The sequence below is a fragment of the Pinus tabuliformis genome, chromosome J, assembly GCF_031772625.1.
Source record: "Pinus tabuliformis cultivar Carrire ecotype Pingquan chromosome J, CPIR1, whole genome shotgun sequence".
Classification (NCBI taxonomy): Eukaryota; Viridiplantae; Streptophyta; class Pinopsida; order Pinales; family Pinaceae; genus Pinus; species Pinus tabuliformis.
In genome coordinates this window covers 274,091,597-274,110,808 of record NC_142295.1, presented here as the reverse complement: position 1 = coordinate 274,110,808, position 19,212 = coordinate 274,091,597, and the positions used below count along the sequence as shown (strand labels likewise).

The window sequence follows — 19,212 nt, the reverse complement described above, 5'->3', positions numbered from 1 at the left end:
TCATCATAAATTCCACTTAAATTTCTAAACTTCTTACCTCTTTCACTTGGTGTACAAGTGCTTGAAGAAGCACTTGAATTTCCTCCTTGTGGTGTGGTTGGAGAAGCACTTTCATTTCTCCTCAAGGGTGTCACTTGCTACCCTTGTGTTGGCGGTGCTATTTGGGGATGTATTTCAGCCATCTCCTCATCATCTTCATCATGAGACAAACAGTTTTTAACATTCACTATTTTATCTATGCTTCCATCCCAAGCTTCCTCCTCAATGAACTGAACATCTCTGCTCACAAAGAACTTCTTGGTGGATGGGATATACAACCTGTAAGCTTTGGATTCCTCACTGTATCCAATGAAAATACATTTCTCCCCTTTGCTGTCCAAATTCCTCCTTAGCTGATCTGGAATGTGTTCATAAGCTACACATCCAAAAACTTTCATGTGGGTGACTCCTTGCTTTCTCCCACTCTATGCTTCTTCCGACACTTTGTTCATCACTGCTTTTGTAGGACACCTATTCAAGATATATACTGCACAATGTATAGCTTCAGCCCAATAATCATTTGGCAAATGCTTTGCCTTTAACATACTCCTCGCCATATCCATGGTGGTCCTATTCTTCCTTTCAGCAACTCCATTTTGCTGTGGAGTGTACCTTGCTGTAAATTGCTTGTGTATTCCATTTTCTCTACAAAACCATAGGAATTCCTTGGAGATATATTCACCTCCTCTGTCAGTTCTTAAAACTTTGATATGCAGCCCGCTTTGGTTTTCCACAAGTGCTTTGAAATTTCAAAATTTTCCAAACACTTCACTTTTGTTCTTCAGGAAATAAACCCAAGTCTTTCTGGTGAAATCATCAATGAATGTTAGAAAATATTGGCTGCCAGCTAGTGATGGAGTTTGCGTTGGTCCACATAAGTCTGAGTGGACAATCTCTAAGGGTGCTTTTGCCCTGATGCTTTTCCCTGATGGAAAAATTTCTCTGTGTTGTTTCCCCAAGATACAACCTTCACAAAGGCTTTCCGGTTTCTCTATCAATGGTAATCCTCTTACCATTCCTTTTCTACTCAATAAGTTAAGACCTCCAAAGTTGAGATGCCCAAATATCAAGTGCCACAACCAATTTTCATCCTTTGGTACGCTTTGGAAATCCTCTTGGGTAACTGCTGCAATTACTTCTTTGTTTTTCAAATCTCCCTTTATTCTGAGAGGGAACATCCTGTTCCTTGTCATCTTCACTTCAGCAATACATCATTTGCTGGGTGCTCTATCCATGATGGTGCATACATCATTCTCAAAGAAAACATTGTAACTCTTTTGAACAAGTTGTCCAATACTTAAGAGGTTACACTTCATTCTAGGAACATAATAGACATATGCTATGGTTTTCTTTTCACCTTTCTTTGTAAATATTTTTACTTCTCCTTTTCCCATAACAGAAATTTTACTATCAGTCCCAAGTGTGACTTATGATTTCACACTTTGATATAAAGCAGAAAACAAAGCTATGTTTCCTGTCATATGGTTACTCCAACTGGAGTCTAGAAACCATACTTCTTCATTCTTTGTTTCAGCCATAATACATGCAAACAACAAATTATTTTGACTGATATTTTCTCTAGTGGAATCTGCACTAGATCTACTAGTCATATCATGCTGTTTTTTCTTACATTCATTGGAATAATGCCCATATTTTTTACAATAATAACATTGGACATTTGATTTTTCATACCTTTGTCCTTGAGCATGTTGTTGTCCACTTTGTTGGCTGCTGCCTTGGCCTTGGTTCTGATTTGGATTTCTGCCTCTTCCTTGAGTGTTTGCTGCATTGTGTCTTCCACTTCTGTTTTGGCTTCTGCCTCTTCCTCTCTTGCTACCTCCGCCTTGACCTCTTCCTCTTCCAAAGGACATCTGGGTCTTGAAGGCTTGCTCTAGAGATGAGTTTTCATTTCTACTCAACCTCTTCTCATGTGTTATCAGTGATGCATGTAGTTCATCAACTGAAAAGTTTGTGAGATCCTTTGTCTCTTCTATGGTGGTGACAATCACATCGAATTTTGAGGGTAGGACCTTCAATAGTTTCTCCACAATCCTCCTTTCTTCAAGAATCTCTCCATGAGATCTCATCTATGTGACCAGACCAATCACATGTGTGAAGAACGAGTCAATATTATCTGACTCCTTCACGCACAGGTTCTCAAAATCTCTCCTCAGCAACTGTAGTTTTGCTGTCTTCACTTTCTCCATGCCTTGATAAGTTGTTTTAAGGGTTTGCCATGCTTCTTTGGATGTCTTAGCTGCTGCTAGCCTTGAAAACATGCTTCCATGCACTGCTTGATACAAGAAGAAGAGGGCTTTTGAATCCTTCTTCTTGTAGCTCTTCAACAGATCTTTCTCTGCCCGAGTTAGATTATTAAACTCATTTTCATCTGCTGGTTCTTTAAAACCATCTTCAACTATTTCCCATAAGTCTTGGGGAGCAAATAAGGCTTTCATTGTTATTGCCCAATAGTCATAATTTTTTCCATCAAATGGTGGGAGCTGCATACCCATGCTATTTCTGGTGCTGGTGCCAGCCATTCTTGCACTCTCAACTATGCTTCAAATACTTGACTGTATTTAAAAATAACTGACTGTCTTCAATAGCTACACAAAAAAAACGAACTTGAGAAAATACCTTGGATTCTTTTGCTGAGTCTTCACTCTGCTGGAGAAGCTGCTGCAGCAAGAAACCTTCCTTCAGCTTCTTTGATGCCTTCAAAGAACCTGGACTAGCTCTGATACCACTGTTGGGAATGTCAGGTGATTTCAAAAACAAAAGACCAGAGAACAATGCTCTAATACCACTGTTGGGAATTTTTCTGGTAAAATTCCAAAAAACAAAAGATGGAACAGAGAACGACGCTCTGTTTTAAACAAAGGATCTTAACACAGTGGAAACAAAAAAAATTGTTTGGTTGGAGAACAGAGTTTTCAACAACACACATAAAAACTTGTATTCATTAAAAGACCGCTGTTACAAAAGTTTTGTCTTCCTCTATCAGAGGGATTACAACAACACTACTATGTAATACTTTTCTTTATGTTGTTGCATTCTGCACTACTGTGCTGTAACTCTCATCAACTCACCACTAACTCACTAACTAGTTACATTGTTGTTCTGGGTATATATATGATCTTTAAAAAAAATATCTCTGCTAGGTTATGCGTGGAGGTGTCATAATGGACCACCAACCACATTTACAATATAACATGGGCCTCTGATAGAAATCGGCCCTTTCTAGTGCTCTGCTGTCCTTGTGGGGTAGACGCAGTAAAAAGTAAATGAAACCCATAACCTTTCAATGCTTTTGACTGCTCGAGGCTCGTCCCTCTTGTTCTCGGCCATTCTCTTCTTTAATGTTGTTGGTGAACAATTATGGCACAAAACCTTCAACCTTCTTCGGGAACACAAAAATAGGTTAAAACATAAATAAGGCATGGCGGTGGTGAACACAAGCTAGAACAAATCTCAGCCGATGTAGAGGGTGGGTTCTCCCTCACATTTTTCAAAACCATTTTCCAGTAGGTAGGAATCTATCCTACTGTACCATGCTCTTGGTGCTTGCTTCATCCCATAAATAGATTTTCTCAACCTGCACACTTTGTGCTCTTGGCCTTTCTTTTCATAGCCTAGAGGTTGCTCAATGTAAACCTCTTCCTTTAACACTCCATTTAGGAATGTTGACTTCACGTCCATTTGGTAAACTTTCCACTTGTTTTGTGCTACTATGGATAGCACTAATCTCACGATTTCCATTCTTGCAACTGGTGCGAAAGTTTCCTCATAGTCTCTCCCATACTGCTGCTTGTATCCCTTGACAACAAGTCTTGCCTTATGCCTTTCTATCTTGCCTTCAACATTTCTCTTGGTCTTATAGACCCATTTAACTCCAATGACTTCTTTACCTTTTGGTAGCTCAACCAAATCCCATGTCTTGTTTCTTTCTATGGCATTGATCTCATCATCCATAGCTTCTATCCATTTCCTATCCTTAATTGCATCTTCGAAATGAACAGGGTCATCAAAATGACAATATAAAACAAACAAGGAATTCATACCTTCATCATAAATGTGACTTAAATTTCTGAACTTCTTACCTCTTTCACTTGGTGTACAAGTTCTTGAAGAAGCACTTGAATTTCCTCCTTATGGTGTGCTTGGAGAAGCACTTTCATTTCTCCTCAAGGGTGTCACTTGCTGCCCTTGTGTTGGCGCTACTGTTTGGGGATGTATTTCAGCCATCTCCTCATCATCTTCATCATGAGACAAACAATTTTTAACATTCACTGTTTTCTCTATGCTTCCATCCCAAGCTTCCTCCTCAATGAACTGAACATCTCTACTCACAAAGAACTTCTTGGTGGATGGGATATACAACTTGTAAGCTTTGGATTCCTTACTGTATCCAATGAAAATACATTTCTCCCCTTTGCTGTCCAACTTCCTCCTTAGCTGATCTGGAATGTCTGAATAAGCTACACATCCAAAAACTTTCATGTGGGTGACTTCTTGCTTTCTCCCACTCCATGCTTCTTCCAGCACTTTGTTCATCACTGCTTTTGTAGGACACCTATTCAAAATATATACTACACAATGTACAACTTCAGTCCAATAATCATTTGGCAAATGCTTTTCCTTTAACATACTCCTTGCCATATCCATGATGGTCCTATTCTTCCTTTCAGCAAATCCATTTGTTGTGGAGTGTACCTTGGTCTAAATTGCTTGTGTATTCCATTTTCTCTACAATACCGTAGGAATTCCTTGGAGATATATTCACCTACTCTGTCAGTTCTTAAAACTTTGATATGCAGCCCGCTTTGGTTTTCCACAAGTGCTTTGAAATTTTGAAATTTTCCGAACACTTCACTTTTGTTCTTCAGGAAATAAACCCAAGTCTTTCTAGTGAAATCATCAATGAATGTTAGAAGATATTGGCTGCCAGCTAGTGATGGAGCTTGCATTGGTCCACATAAGTCTGAGTGGACAATCTCTAAGGATGCTTTTGCCCTAATGCTTTTCCCTGATGGAAAACTTTCTCTGTGTTGTTTCCCCAAGATACAAACTTCACAAAGGCTGTCTGGTTTCTCTATCAATGGTAATCCTCTTACCATTCCTTTTCTACTCAACAAGTTAAGACCTCCAAAGTTGAGATATCCAAATCTCAAGTACCACAACCAATTTTCATCCTTTGGTATGCTTTGGAAAGCCTCTTGGGTAACTGCTGCAATTACTTCTTTGTTTTTCAAATTTGCCTTTATTCTAAGAGGGAACATCCTGTTCCTTGTCATCTTCACTTCAGCAATACATCATTTGATGGGTGCTCTATCCATGATAGTGCATATATCATTCTCAAAGAAAACATTGTAACCCTTTTGAACAAGCTATCCAATACTTAAGAGGTTACACTTCATTCCAGTAACATAATAGACATCTGCTATGGTTTTCTTTTCACCTTTCTTTGTAAATATTTTTACTTCTCCTTTTCCCATTACAGAAATTTTACTATCAGTCCCAAGTGTGACTTGTGATTTCACACTTTGATCTAAAGTAGAAAACAAAGCTATGTTTCCTGTCATATGGTTACTGCAACTGGAGTCTAGAAACCATACTTCTTCATTCTTTGTTTCAGCCATATTACATGCAAACAACAAATTATTTTGACTGATATTTTCTCTAGTGGAATCTGCACTAGATCTACTACTCATATCATGCTATTTTTTCTTACATTCATTGGCATAATGCCCATATTTTTTACAATAATAACTTTGGACATTGGATTTTTCATACCTTTATCCTTGAGCATGTTGTTTTCCACTTTGTTGGCTGCTGCCTTGGCCTTGGTTCTGATTTGGATTGCTGCCTCTTCCTTGAGTGTTTGCTGGACTGTTTCTTCCACTTCTGTTTTGGCTTCTGCCTCTTCCTCTCTTGCTACCTCTGCCTTGACCTCTTCCTCTTCCAAAGGACATCTGGGTCTTGAAGGCTTGCTCTAGAGATGCGTTTTCATTTCTACTCAACCTCTGCTCATGTGTTATCAGTGATGAATGTAGTTCGTCAAATGAAAAGTTTATGAGATCCTTTGTCTCTTCTATGGTGGTGACAATCACATCGAATTTTTAGGGTAGGACCCTCAATAGTTTATCCACAATCCTCCTTTCTTCAAGAATCTCTCCATGAGATCTCATCTGTGTGACCAGACCAATCACATGTGTGAAGAATGAGTCAATATTATCTGACTCCTTCATGCACAGGTTCTCAAAATCTCTCCTCAGCAACTGTTGTTTTGTTGTCTTCAGTTTCTCCATGCCTTGATAAGTTGTTTTAAGGGTTTTCCATGCTTCTTTGGATGTCTTAGCTGCTGCTAGCCTTGGAAACATGCTTCCATGCACTGCTTGATACAAGAAGAAGAGGGCTTTTGAATCCTTCTTCTTGTATCTCTTCAATAGATCTTTCTCTACCTGAGTTAGATTATTAAACTCATTTTCATCTGCTGGTTCTTTAAAACCATATTCAACTATTTCCCATAAGTCTTGGGAAGCAAACAAGGCTTTCATTGTTATTGCCCAATAGTCATAATTTTTGCCATCAAATAGTGGGAGCTGCATACCCATGCTATTGCTGGTGCTGGTGCCAGCCATTCTTGCACTCTCAACTATGCTTCAAATACTTGACTGTATTTAGAAATAACTGACTGTCTTCAACAGCTACACAAAAAAAATGAACTTGAGAAAATACCTTGGATTCTTTTGCTGAGTCTTCACTCTGCTGGAGAAGCTGCTGCAACAAGAAACCTTCATTCAGCGTCTTTGACGCCTTCAAAGAGCCTGGACTAGCTCTGATACCACTGTTGGGAATTTCAGGTGATTTCAAACACAAAAGACCAGAGAACAACGTTCTGATACCACTGTTGGGAATTTTTCTGGTAAAATTCCAAAAAATAAAAGACGGAATAGAGAACGACGCTCTATTTTAAACACAGGATCTTAACACAGCAGAAACAAAAAAAATTGTTTTGTTGGAGAACAGAGTTTTCAACAACACACATAAAAACTTGTATTCATTAAAAGACCGTTGTTACAAACGATTTGTCTTCCTCTATTAGAGGGATTACAATAACACTACTGTGTAATACTTTTCTTTACGCTGCTGCATTCTGCACTGTTGTGCTCTAACTCTCATCAACTCACCACTAACTCACTAACTAATTACATTGTTGTTCTGGGTATATATATGATCTATTAAAAAAATATCTCTGCTAGGTTATGCGTGGAGGTGTCATAATGGACCACCAACCACATTTACAATATAGCATGGGCCTCTGATACAAATCGACCCTTTCTGGTGCTCTGTTGTCCTTCTGGATTAGACGCAGTAAAAAGTAAATGAAACCCATAACCTTTCAATGCTTTTAACTGCTCGAGGTGCGTCCTTCTTGTTCTCGGCCATTCTCTTCTTTAATACTGTTGGTGAACAATTATGGCACAAAACCTTCTTTTTTCTTCGGGAACACAAAAATAGGTTAAAACATAAATAAGTCATGGTGGTGGTGAACAAAAGGCAGAACAAATCTCAGTCGTCAGATCTACAGATGAACGGCGGGATCGCATCACAAAAACATTAACGGGAGGATGAGGCGAGGTGAGAAACAACGATGTGGGATGTGTGATGATATCGTATCGCAGTATTGCAATCGACGGATACAAAACGTGGAGGGCTTAACGCGCAATGGCAAAAGTTGCGATCTGCGATTGCATCGCATCGCAAGATCGCAATCGCAGAAAAAAAAGATAAACAGAATGAGTCCAGGGTATAAGAACGCGATTTGCGATATGATCGCATCGTAGAAGGAAAACTGCATGGCTTTTCTGAGGTAAGGCATGCTACAGTTGAAATTATCATTTCAACAAGAAATATGCTGCCTACAATGGAAGATCTCCTGACCTAGGATGTGAATGTTGTCGAAAAGCTACTGTCTAATGGAATAAATCATCTTCAAGTTCAAGATAAATATATCCTGCCTCCCAGCGAACGCCCCCACCTGTCTGAGGTGTCTTACTCTGAGAGCATTCCGGTGGTGGATCTCCAGGACCTGGATGGCCCTAACAGAACAAGGGTAGTTAAAGAAATCCACCATGCGTGTGAGGAAGATGGCTTTTTCCAGGTACATCATACATCGATCCCCCTTCTCTTTCCAGTGATTTACATTTAATATCTCTAGATTATCCTCCACACACACAAAAAAGGCCCTATGTTACAAATTAAGCTTTCCATGGATATTCTAGAATATTTCTTATCATTTTTCTATTCCTGAAGTTTTTGAGGGTATTACTTTCAGAGTTGCAGGATTATTTAACCTATATTTTTAATGTCAGTCTGATGTGTTAATAAGATCTAGTGACTGGTTCAAGTTTAATATCTGAGGGTATGTACTATTCTTTTTTATGGCCACATATCTTCTGGTTGATCTAAGTGAGTGCAGATAGTGAACCATGGCGTGCCAGAAGGAACCATGAAAAGCATGATGGAAATTGCCAAAGAATACTTCGAAATGCTTGTGGAAGACCGAGCATTCTAGATTCAATAGAGGGTAAATCAAAGAAGTCCAAACTCTGGAGGAATGATATTGCAACAACAACAAGTACTTATCTTGCATATGCTTTTATACATAGAGATCGCAGGCAACTACGCTATGAAGTTGAGAGCTCTGATTTTAACGTTGTTGGCTGTCGTTTCTGAAGCTCTAGGGCTCAATTCCAATTACTTGGACAGAATCTTTGGAAAACACACCCAACTCATGGATATAATGTACTATCCTCCATGCTCAAAACCGGATATTACTCTTGGCACACCACGCCATTCAGATGCGCGTGGCATCACTGTTTTAATGCAAGGCGAGGTCATTGGTCTGCAAGTACTTAGAAATGGAAAGTGGGTTACTGTAGAACCCATACCCAACGTTTTTGTTGTTAATATGGGAGATCAACTGCAGGTATTTAACAAGAGCAAGAGCAGATCCAACACTTTATTTCCTCCTGAAATTTGACAATGTTATTGTTAATGCTAATGCTAATGCTAATAATTTATCAGGTTGTGAGCAATGGGAATTTGACAATGTTATTATTAATGCTAATAATTTGTTAGGTTATGAGCAATGGTAGATTCAGAAGTGTTGAACATCGAGCAATAATGAATGCATATGCGGCACGTATATCAATTCCTACGTTTTATGTCCCCTCGGAGGATGCCTTCGTTGCCCCTGAAACGTCCTTAGTTGGTGAACAACATCCGCTTGGTACAAAGGATATAAGTTTGGAGAATTCATGAGAATTTTCTGGAGCCAGGAATTAAAGAATAAGATAGTGTTGGACCATTTCAAAATCGAATATACAGAGAACAACGGTGAAAGAAATTTGTTGTTGAATTTGATTTAAGGGAGCCATTATCAACATTATCACTATCACTGGACCATCCAATAACCCCGTTGCCCTCTGGATGAATAAAAGATGATTACATAGTTTTAACTATTGAACAGAATTTTATTTTCAATTCCAATCTTTGCACATTTAAACCTACTCTCAACCATCAAAAAACCACTGGTCTAGCCTAAATTACAACATAAAACAACACCAACGTATCTACCGCTAGGCAACTAATTGGCCAATTGTGTGTACGAGAGCATTGACATGCTTTGACATGTGCCTTATGTGAACGTATTTAGTGCTCAAATCGCAGAACCAGCCCAATGTTACAGAAGTATCGATTCAAAACAGAACATGCAGAAACCCATTACACAACATTAATGACAAGTATGGCAGTCGCAGAAGAAACACTATGATACACAGACCTGACATAAAAACCCAACCCCCTTATGCAGGGGACCATTACCGAATAGTTGAACCCAAAAAAAGTGTCTATGTGACATCAGAAACCAAAACTATTTCGTGAAACGTATCATTTTTAAAAACACTTTACAGAAGAAACCATAACGATGAGATAGTAAAACCGTATAGTGCATATTCAGATTGCAATTCCAGAGATCAACAGAGAGCTCATCGAGAGAAACAAGGATCCAGATCAAAAAGCAAACTAGTTTAGAGAACATCAAATACCAAGCCCAGGGACAGTTACCAGCATATAGCTCTACCATCAACAGGATTATTACATGGTCTTTGAAGAAATCCAAACAAGCAAATAAAAAAAAATAAAATCCATCGAAACCCCTCAAAAACCCTAACAAAACCACTTATATAGCCTAAAATTCCGAACTTTGTACATTATGGGGATGGCCCAGACCTTGTAAGGATTGTCATTTTCCACTCTGACTTGTCTTCCAAAGCTTGCAACTCTTGTGAAATCTTCACTGCTTGGGCTAACTTGTGCACCGCTATAGCCATGCATAGCACATTCAGAAAATCGAAAATGATGCCAATTGGCTCTTGCCGTGAATTTGAACAACATAACCAAAATTTATAATTCTTCTTTTAAATTCTTTTGCTATTTATTAAACGTAATTCATCCTCTCTTTCGATTCTCAAAATTAAAAGAAAGAGAGTAAAAAATAGTAGTAAAACTGTATAGTGTATATTGAAAACTTTAACATGGGGATGTCTTTTCAATTCATTTGCAGAGATCTACACGCACGCACTTAAATGTTCACTCTTCTTTTGTCCATCATTCGATATCCTATTTCTAGTGTGCGAATCAAAGCTTAGTTTTGCACAGCAATAGGTAGGTACCACTGCCAATTTTACAGCACTTGAGAAAGAAATATGTCGTCTACAATGGAGGATGTCCTGACCCAGGATGTGAATGTTGTCGAAAAGCTACTGTCCAATGGAATAAATCATCTTCAAGTTCAGGATAAATATATCCTCCCTCCCAGTGAACGCCCCCACCTGTCTGAGGTGTCTTACTCTGAGAGCATTCCAGTGGTGGATCTCCAGGACTTGGATGGCCCTAACAGAACAAGGGTAGTTGAAGAAATCCGCCATGCGTGTGAGGAAGATGGCTTTTTCCAGGTACATCATACTTCGATCCCCCTTCTCTTGCCAGTGCTTCTCTTTTAATATCTCTGGATTATCCTCTATGCACACCAAAAAGGCCCTGCGTTACAAATTAAGCTTGCCATGGATATTCTAGAATATTTCTTATCATTTTTCTATTCCTGAAGTTTTTGAGGCTATTACTTTCAGAGTTGTAGGATTATTTAATCTATATTTTTAATGTCAGTCTGATGTGTTAATAAGATCTAGTGACTGGTTCAAGTTTCATATCTGATGGTATGTACTATTCTTTTTTATGGCCACATATCTTCTGGTTAATCTAAGTGAGTGCAGATAGTGAAACATGGCGTGCTAGAAGGAACCATGAAAATCATGATGGAAATTGCCAAAGAATTCTTCGAAATTCCCGTGGAAGACCGAGCATGCCAGATTCAATAGAGGGTAAATAAAAGAAGTCCAAACTCTGGAGGAATGATATTGCAACAACAACAAGTACTTATCTTGCATATGCTTTGATACAAAGAGATCGCAGGCAACTACGCTATGAAGGTGAGAGCTCTGATTTTAAGGCTGCTGGCTGCCGTTTCTGAAGCTCTAGGGCTCAATTACAGTTACTTGGACAGAATATTCGGAAAACTCACCCAACTCATGGATATAATGTACTATCCTCCATGCTCAAAATTAGATATTACTCTTGGCACACCACGCCATTCAGATGCGAGTGGCATCATTGTTTTAATGCAAGGCGAGGACTGTGGTCTACAAGTACTCAGAAATGGAAAGTGGGTTGTTGTAGAACCCATACCCAACGCTTTTGTTGTTAATATGGGAGATCAATTGCAGGTATTTAACAAGAGCAAGAGCGGATCCAATACTTTATTTCCTCCTGAAAATTTGACAATGTTATTGTTAATGCTAATGCTAATGCTAATAATTTATCAGGTTGTGAACAATGGGAATTTGACAATGTTATTATTAATGCTAATAATTTGTCAGGTTGTGAGCAATGGTAGATTCAGAAGTGTGGAACATCGAGCAGTAACGAATGCATCTGCTACACGTATATCAATTCCTACGTTTTATGGCCCCTCGGAGGATGCCTTCATTGCCCCTGCAGCATCCTTGGTTGATGAACAGCATCCGGCTCAGTACAAAGGATATAAGTTTGGAGAATTCATGAGAATTTTCTGGAGCGAGGAATTAAAGAATAAGACAATGTTGGACCATTTCAAAATCGAATATGCAGAGAACAACGCTGAATGAAATTTGTTGTTGAATTTGATTTAAGGGAGTCATTATCAACATTATCACTCTCACTGGACCATCCAATAACCCCGTTGCCCTCTGGATGAATAAAAGATGATTACATAGTTTTAACTATTGAACATAATTTTATTTTCAATTCCAATCTTTTCACATTTAAACCTACTCTCAACCATCAAAAAACCATTGGTCTAGCCTAAATTACAATACAAAATGGCACTGACCTATCTACCGTTAGGCAATTAATTGGCCAATTGTGTGTACGAGAGCATTGACATGCTTTGACATGTGCCTTTTTGAACGTATTTAGTGCTCAAATAGCAGAACCAGCCCAATGTTATAGAAGTATCGATTCGAAACAGAACATGCAGAAACCCATTACACAACATTAATGACAAGTATGGCAGTCGCAGAACAAACACTATTATACACAGACCTGACATAAAAACCCAACCCCCTTATGCAGGGGACCATTACAGAATAGTTCAACCAAAAAAAGTGTCTATGTGACATCAGAAACCAAAACTATTTCGTGAAACATGTCATTTTTTAAAACACTTACGGAAGAAACCATAATGATGAGATAGTAAAACCGTATAGTGCATATTCAGATTTCAATTACAAAGATCAACAGAGAGCTCATCGAGAGCAACAGAGATCCAGATCAAAAAGTACACTAGTTTACAGAACATCAAATACCAAGCCCAGGGACAGTTACCAACATATAGCTCTACCATCAATAGGATTATTACATGGTCTTTGAGGAAATCCAAAGAAGCAAATAAAGAAAAATAAAATCCACCAAAACCCCTCAAAAACCCTAACAAAACCACTGATATAGCCTAAAATTCTGAACTTTGTACATTATGGGGATGGCCCAGACGTTGTAAGGATTCTCATTTTCCACTCTCACTTGTCTTCCAAAGCTTGCAACTCTTGTGAACTCTTCACTGCTTGGGCTAACTTGTGCACCGCTACAGCCATGCATAGCACATTCAGAAAATCGAAAATGATGCCAATTGGCTCTTGCCGTGAATTTGAACAACATAACCAGAATTTATAATTCTTCTTTTAAATTCTTTTGCTATTTATTAAATGTAATTCATCCTCTCTTTCGATTCTAAAAATTAAAAGAAAGAGAGTAAAAACTAGTAGTAAAACTGTATAGTGTATATTGAAAACTTTAACATGGGGATGTCTTTTCAATTCATTTGCAGAGATCTACACGCACGCACTTAAATGTTCACTCTTCTTTTGCCCATCATCCAATATCCTATTTCTGGTGTGCGAATCGAAGCTTAGTTTTGCACAACAATAGGTAGGTGCCACTGCCAATTTTACAGCACTCGAGAAAGAAATATGTCGTCTACAATGGAAGATGTCCTAACCCAGGATGTGAATGCTGTCGAAAAGTTGCTGTCTAATGGAATAAATCATCTTCAAGTTCAAGATAAATATATCCTGCCTCCCAGTGAACGCCCCCACCTGTCTTAGGTGTCTTACTCTGAGAGCATTCCGGTGGTGGATCTCCAGGACCTGGATGGCCCTAACAGAACAAGGGTAGATGAAGAAATCCGCCATGCGTGCGAGGAAGATGGCTTTCTCCAGGTACATCATACTTCGATCCCCCTTCTCTTGCCAATGCTTTTCTTTTAATATCTCTGCATTATCCTCTACACACACCAAAAAGGCCCTATGTTAAAAATTAAGCTTGCCATGGATATTCTAGAATATTTCTTATGAGTTTTCTATTCCTGAAGTTTTTGAGGCTATTACTTTCATCGTTGTAGGATTATTTAATCTATATTTTTAATGTCAATCTGATGTTTTAATAAGATATAGTGACTGGTTCAAGTTTCATATCTGAGGGTATGTACTATTCTTTTTTATTGCCACATATCTTCTAGTTGATCTAAGTGAGTGCAGATAGTGAAACATGGCTTACCAGAAGGAACCAAGAAAAGCATGATGGAAATTGCCAAAGAATTCTTCGAAATGCCCGTGGAAGACCGAGCATGCCAAATTCAATAGAGGGTAAATAAAAGAATTCCAAACTCTGGAGGAATGATATTGCAACAGCAAGAAGTACTTATCTTGCATATGCTTTTATATAGAGAGATCGCAGGCAACTACGCTATGAAGGTGAAAGCTCTGATTTTAAGGCTGTTGGCTGCCATTTCTGAAGCTCTAGGGCTCGATTCTAGTTACTTGGATAGAATCTTCAGAAAACACACCCAACTCATGGATATAATGTACTATCCTCCATGTCCGAAACTGGATATTACTCTTGGCACACCCACCATTCAGATGCGCGTGGCATCACTGTTTTAATGCAAGGCGAGGTCAGTGGTCTGCAAGTACTCAGAAATGGAAAGTGAGTTGTTGTACAACCCATACCCAACGCTTTCATTGTTAATATGGGAGATCAACTGCAAGCATTTAAGAAGAGCAAGAGCAGATCCAATACTTTATTTCCTCTTGAAAATTTAACAATGTTATTCTTAATGCTAATTCTAATGCTAATAATTTATCAGGTTGTGAGCAATGGGAATTTGACAATGTTATTATTAATGCTAATAATTTGTCAGGTTGTGAGCAATGGTAGATTCAGAAGTGTGGAACATCGAGCAGTAACGAATGCATCTGCTGCACGTATATCAATTCTTACGTTTTATGGCCCCTCGGAGGATGCCTTCATTGCCCATGCAGCATCCCTGGTTGATGAACAGCTTCCAGCTTGGTACAAAGGATATAAGTTTGGAGAATTCATGAGAATTTTTTGGAGCCAGGAATTAAAGAATAAGACAGTGTTGGACCATTTCAAAATCGAATATACAGAGAATAGCGATGAATGAATTTGTTGTTGAATTTGATTTAAGGGAGCCATTATCAACATTATCACTATCACTGGACCATCCAATAACCCCGTTGCCCTCTGGATGAATAAAAGATGATTAAATAGTTTTAATTATTGAACATATTTTATTTTCAATTCCAATCTTTCCAAACTTAAACCTACTCTCAACCATCAAAAAACCACTGGTCTAGCCTAAATTACAACACAAAACAGCACCGACCTATCTACCGCTAGGCAACTAATTGGTCAATTGCGTGTACGAGAGCATTGACATGCTTTGACATGTGCCTTATGTGAAGGCATTTAGTGCTCAAACAGTAGAACCAGCTCAATGTTACAAAAGTATCGATTCGAAACAGAACATGCAGAAACCCATTACACAACATTAATGACAAGTATGGCAGTCGCAGAAAAAACCCTACGATACAGATACCTGACATAAAAACCCAACCCCCTTATGCAGGGAACCATTATAGAATAGTTGAACCAAAAAAAAGTGTCTATGTGACATCAGAAACCAAAACTATTTCGTGAAACGTGTCATTTTTAAAAACACTTGCGGAAGAAACCATAACGATGAGATAGTAAAACCGTATAGTGCATATTCAGATTGCAATTATAGAGATCAACAGAGAGCTCATCGAGAGCAACAGAGATCCAGATCAAAAAGCAGACAAGTTTACAGAACATCAAATACCAAGCCCAGGGATAGTTACCAGCATATAGCTCTACCATCAACAAGATTATTACATGGTCTTTGAAGAAATCCAAAGAAGTAAATAAACAAAAATAAAATCCACTAAAACCCCTCAAAAATCCTAACAAACCCAGTGATATAGCCTAAAATTCCGAACTTTGTAAATTATGGGGATGGCCTAGACGTTGTAAGGATTCTCATTTTCCATTCTGACTTGTCTTCCAAACCCTGCAACTCTTGTGAAATCTTCACTGCTTGGGCTAACTTGTGCACCGCTACAGCCATGCGTAGCACATTCAGAAAATTGAAAACGATGCCAATTGGCTCTTCCCATGAATTTGAAAGACATAATCAGAATTTATAATTCTTCTTTTAAATTCTTTTGCTATTTATTAAACGCAATTCATCCTCTCTTTCGATTCTGAAAATTAAAAGAAAGAGAGTAAAAAATAGTAGTAAAACTGTATAGTGTGTATTGAAAACTTTAACATGGGAATGTCTTTTCAATTGATTTGCATAGATCTACACGCATGCACTTAAATGTTCACTCTTATTTTGCCCATCGTACGATATCCTATTTCTGGTGTGTGAATCGAAGCTTAGTTTTTCACAGCAACAGGTAGGTGCCGCTGCCATTTTTACAGTACTCGAGAAAGAAATATGCCGTCTACAATGGAAGATGTCCTGACCCAGGATGTGAATGTTGTCGAAAAGCTGTTGTCCAATGGAATAAATCATCTTCAAGTTCAATATAAATATATCCTATCTCCTAGTGATTGCCCCCACCTGTCTAAGGTGTCTTACTCTGAGAACATTCTAGTGGTTGATCTCCAGGACCTGGATGGCCCCAACAGAACAAGGGTAGTTGAAGAAATCCACCATGCGTGCGAGGAAGATGGCTTTCTCCAAGTACATCATACCTTAATCCCCCTTCTCTTGCCAGTTCTTTTCTTTTAATATCTCTGGATTATCCTCTACGCACACCAAAAAGGCCCTACGTTACAAATTAATCTTGCCATGGATATTCTAGAATATTTATTATCAGTTTTCTGTTCCTAAAGTTTTTGAGGCTATTACTTTCAGAGTTGTAGGATTATTTAATCTATATTTTTAATGTCAGTATGATGTGTTAATAAGATCTAGTGACTGGTTCAAGTTTCATATATGTGGGTATGTACTATTCTTTTTTATGGCCACATATCTTCTGGTTGATCTAAGTGAGTGCAGATAGTGAACCATGGCATACCAGAAGGAACCATGAAAATCATGATGGAAATTGCCAAAGAATTCTTCGAAATTCCCATGGAAGACTGAGCATGCCAGATCCAATAGAGGGTAAATAAAAGAAGTCCAAACTCTGGAGGAACGATATTGCAACAACAACAAGTACTTATCTTGCATATGCTTTTATATAGAGAGATCGCAGGCAACTACGCTATGAAGGTGAGAGCTCTGATTTTAAGGCTACTGGCTGCCGTTTTTGAAGCTGTAGGGCTCAATTCCCGTTACTTGGATAGAATCTTCAGAAAACACACCCAACTCATGGATATAATGTACTATCCTCCATGCCTGAAACCGGATATTACTCTTGGCACACCACGCCATTCAAATGCACGTTGCATCACTGTTTTAATGCAAGGCGAGGTCAGTGGTCTACAAGTACTTTTAATGCAAGGTGAGGTTAGTGGTCTGCAAGTACTCAGAAATGGAAAGTCGGTTGCTGTAGAACCCATACCCAAAGCTTTCGTTGTTAATATGGGAGATCAACTGCAGGTATTTAACAAGAGCAAGAGCAGATCCAATACATTATTTCCTCCTGAAAATTTGACAATGTTATTGTTAATGCTAATGCTCATGCTAATAATTTATCAGGTTGTGAGAAATGTGAATTTGATACTGTTATTATTAAAGCTAATAATTTGTCAGATTGTGAGCAATGTTAGATTCAGAAGTGTGGAACATCGAGCAGTAACGAATGCATCTGCTGCATGTATATAAATTCCTATGTTTTATGGCCCCTCGGAGGATGCCATCATTGCCCTTGCAGCGTCCCTGGTTGATGAACAACATCCAGATTGGTACAAAGGATATAAGTTTGGAGAATTCATGAGAATTTTCTGGAGCCAGGAATTAAAGAATAAGACAATGTTGGACCATTTCAAAATCGAATTTGCAGAGAACAACAGTGAATGAAATTTGTTGTTGAATTTGATTTAAGGGAGCCATTATCAACATTATCACTATCACTGGACCATCCAATAACCTCGTTGCCCTCTGGATGAATAAAAGATGATTACATAGTTTTAACTATTGAACGTAATTTTATTTTCAATTCCAATCTTTGTACATTTAAACCTACTCTCAACTATCAAAAAACCACTCGTTTAGCCTAAATTAGAACACAAAACAACACCGACCTATGTACCGTTAGGCAACTAATTGGCCAATTGCGTGTACGAGAGCATTGACATGCTTTGACATGTGCCTTATGTGAACGCATTTAGTACTCAAACAGTAGAACCAGCCCAATGTTACAGAAGTATCGATTCGAAATAGAACATGTAGAAACCCATTACACAACATTAATGACAAGTATGGCAGTCGCAGAACAAGCCCTATGATACAGTGACCTGACATAAAAACCCAACCACCTTATGCAGGGGACCATTACATAATAGTTGAACCAAAAAGAAGTGTCTGTGTGACATTAGAAACCAAAACTATTTCGTGAAATTGCTATCGATCTAACAGAAGTTATGCTTGCATTGATTCTAGTGGTTATGCTGCTGGATCTCTAACTGTTCATGCTATAAGCTATGCTGCGTATGAAAAAAACAATAATATGGTTATTGCAAAGATTAGTTCGCCCTCAAATCTTCAGACAACAGTAGCAAATATTATACCATGAACTGACCTTATAAATCTCAAACACAAGAAGCAAATATTATAGCAGGATAAACCCCACAATGTTGCTCAAGAAACCACTTACTGTAGTCCCTGTTGTTATTTCTGTAGCAAAATAGTTAAAACATATTGAATTTTGAGGGCAATGTTCTACACAAGCCTTCTGAAATAAACCGTAATAGATACAAACGAAAACAGACCCTAATGAGTATGTCTTAGATTCTTATAAATTCTTCTGTAAGAAAGAGAAACAGAGAATTAAGGGAAACCAAAACAAACCTTGATGAGGAATTGATCACCTGTTGAATATTTTAAAAAAGAGAAGGATACCCTGCAAAGGCTAGGGTATCTCGTAGAATCTGTTCGCCCTAGAATCCACTTCACACAGTTAACCAAGGTCCAAGCATACTTGAACCTCCTCTTCAAAAAACAGTGGAAACCTCGAA

At 38.4% G+C, this 19,212-nt stretch overlaps 1 protein-coding gene and 4 pseudogenes across 1 annotated transcript; all 5 read left to right on the top strand.

The window, feature by feature from the left end:
- The first annotated feature begins 8,731 nt into the window (after positions 1-8,731).
- Positions 8,732-9,366, top strand: LOC149226843 (protein DMR6-LIKE OXYGENASE 2 pseudogene; annotated as a pseudogene).
- Positions 9,367-10,823: 1,457 nt separating this feature from the next.
- On the top strand, positions 10,824-11,483 carry LOC149226842 (protein DMR6-LIKE OXYGENASE 1 pseudogene; annotated as a pseudogene).
- Positions 11,484-11,588: 105 nt separating this feature from the next.
- Positions 11,589-12,308, top strand: LOC149226841 (protein DMR6-LIKE OXYGENASE 1 pseudogene; annotated as a pseudogene).
- A 4,214-nt stretch (positions 12,309-16,522) lies between these two features.
- Positions 16,523-17,176, top strand: LOC149226840 (protein DMR6-LIKE OXYGENASE 2-like). Its single transcript, XM_089380314.1, has 2 exons — positions 16,523-16,771; positions 17,090-17,176. The coding sequence occupies exons 1-2, from the start codon at positions 16,523-16,525 to the stop codon at positions 17,174-17,176; spliced, it is 336 nt and encodes a 111-aa protein (XP_089236440.1).
- A 123-nt stretch (positions 17,177-17,299) lies between these two features.
- Positions 17,300-18,055, top strand: LOC149226839 (protein DMR6-LIKE OXYGENASE 1 pseudogene; annotated as a pseudogene).
- The last annotated feature ends 1,157 nt before the right edge of the window (positions 18,056-19,212 follow it).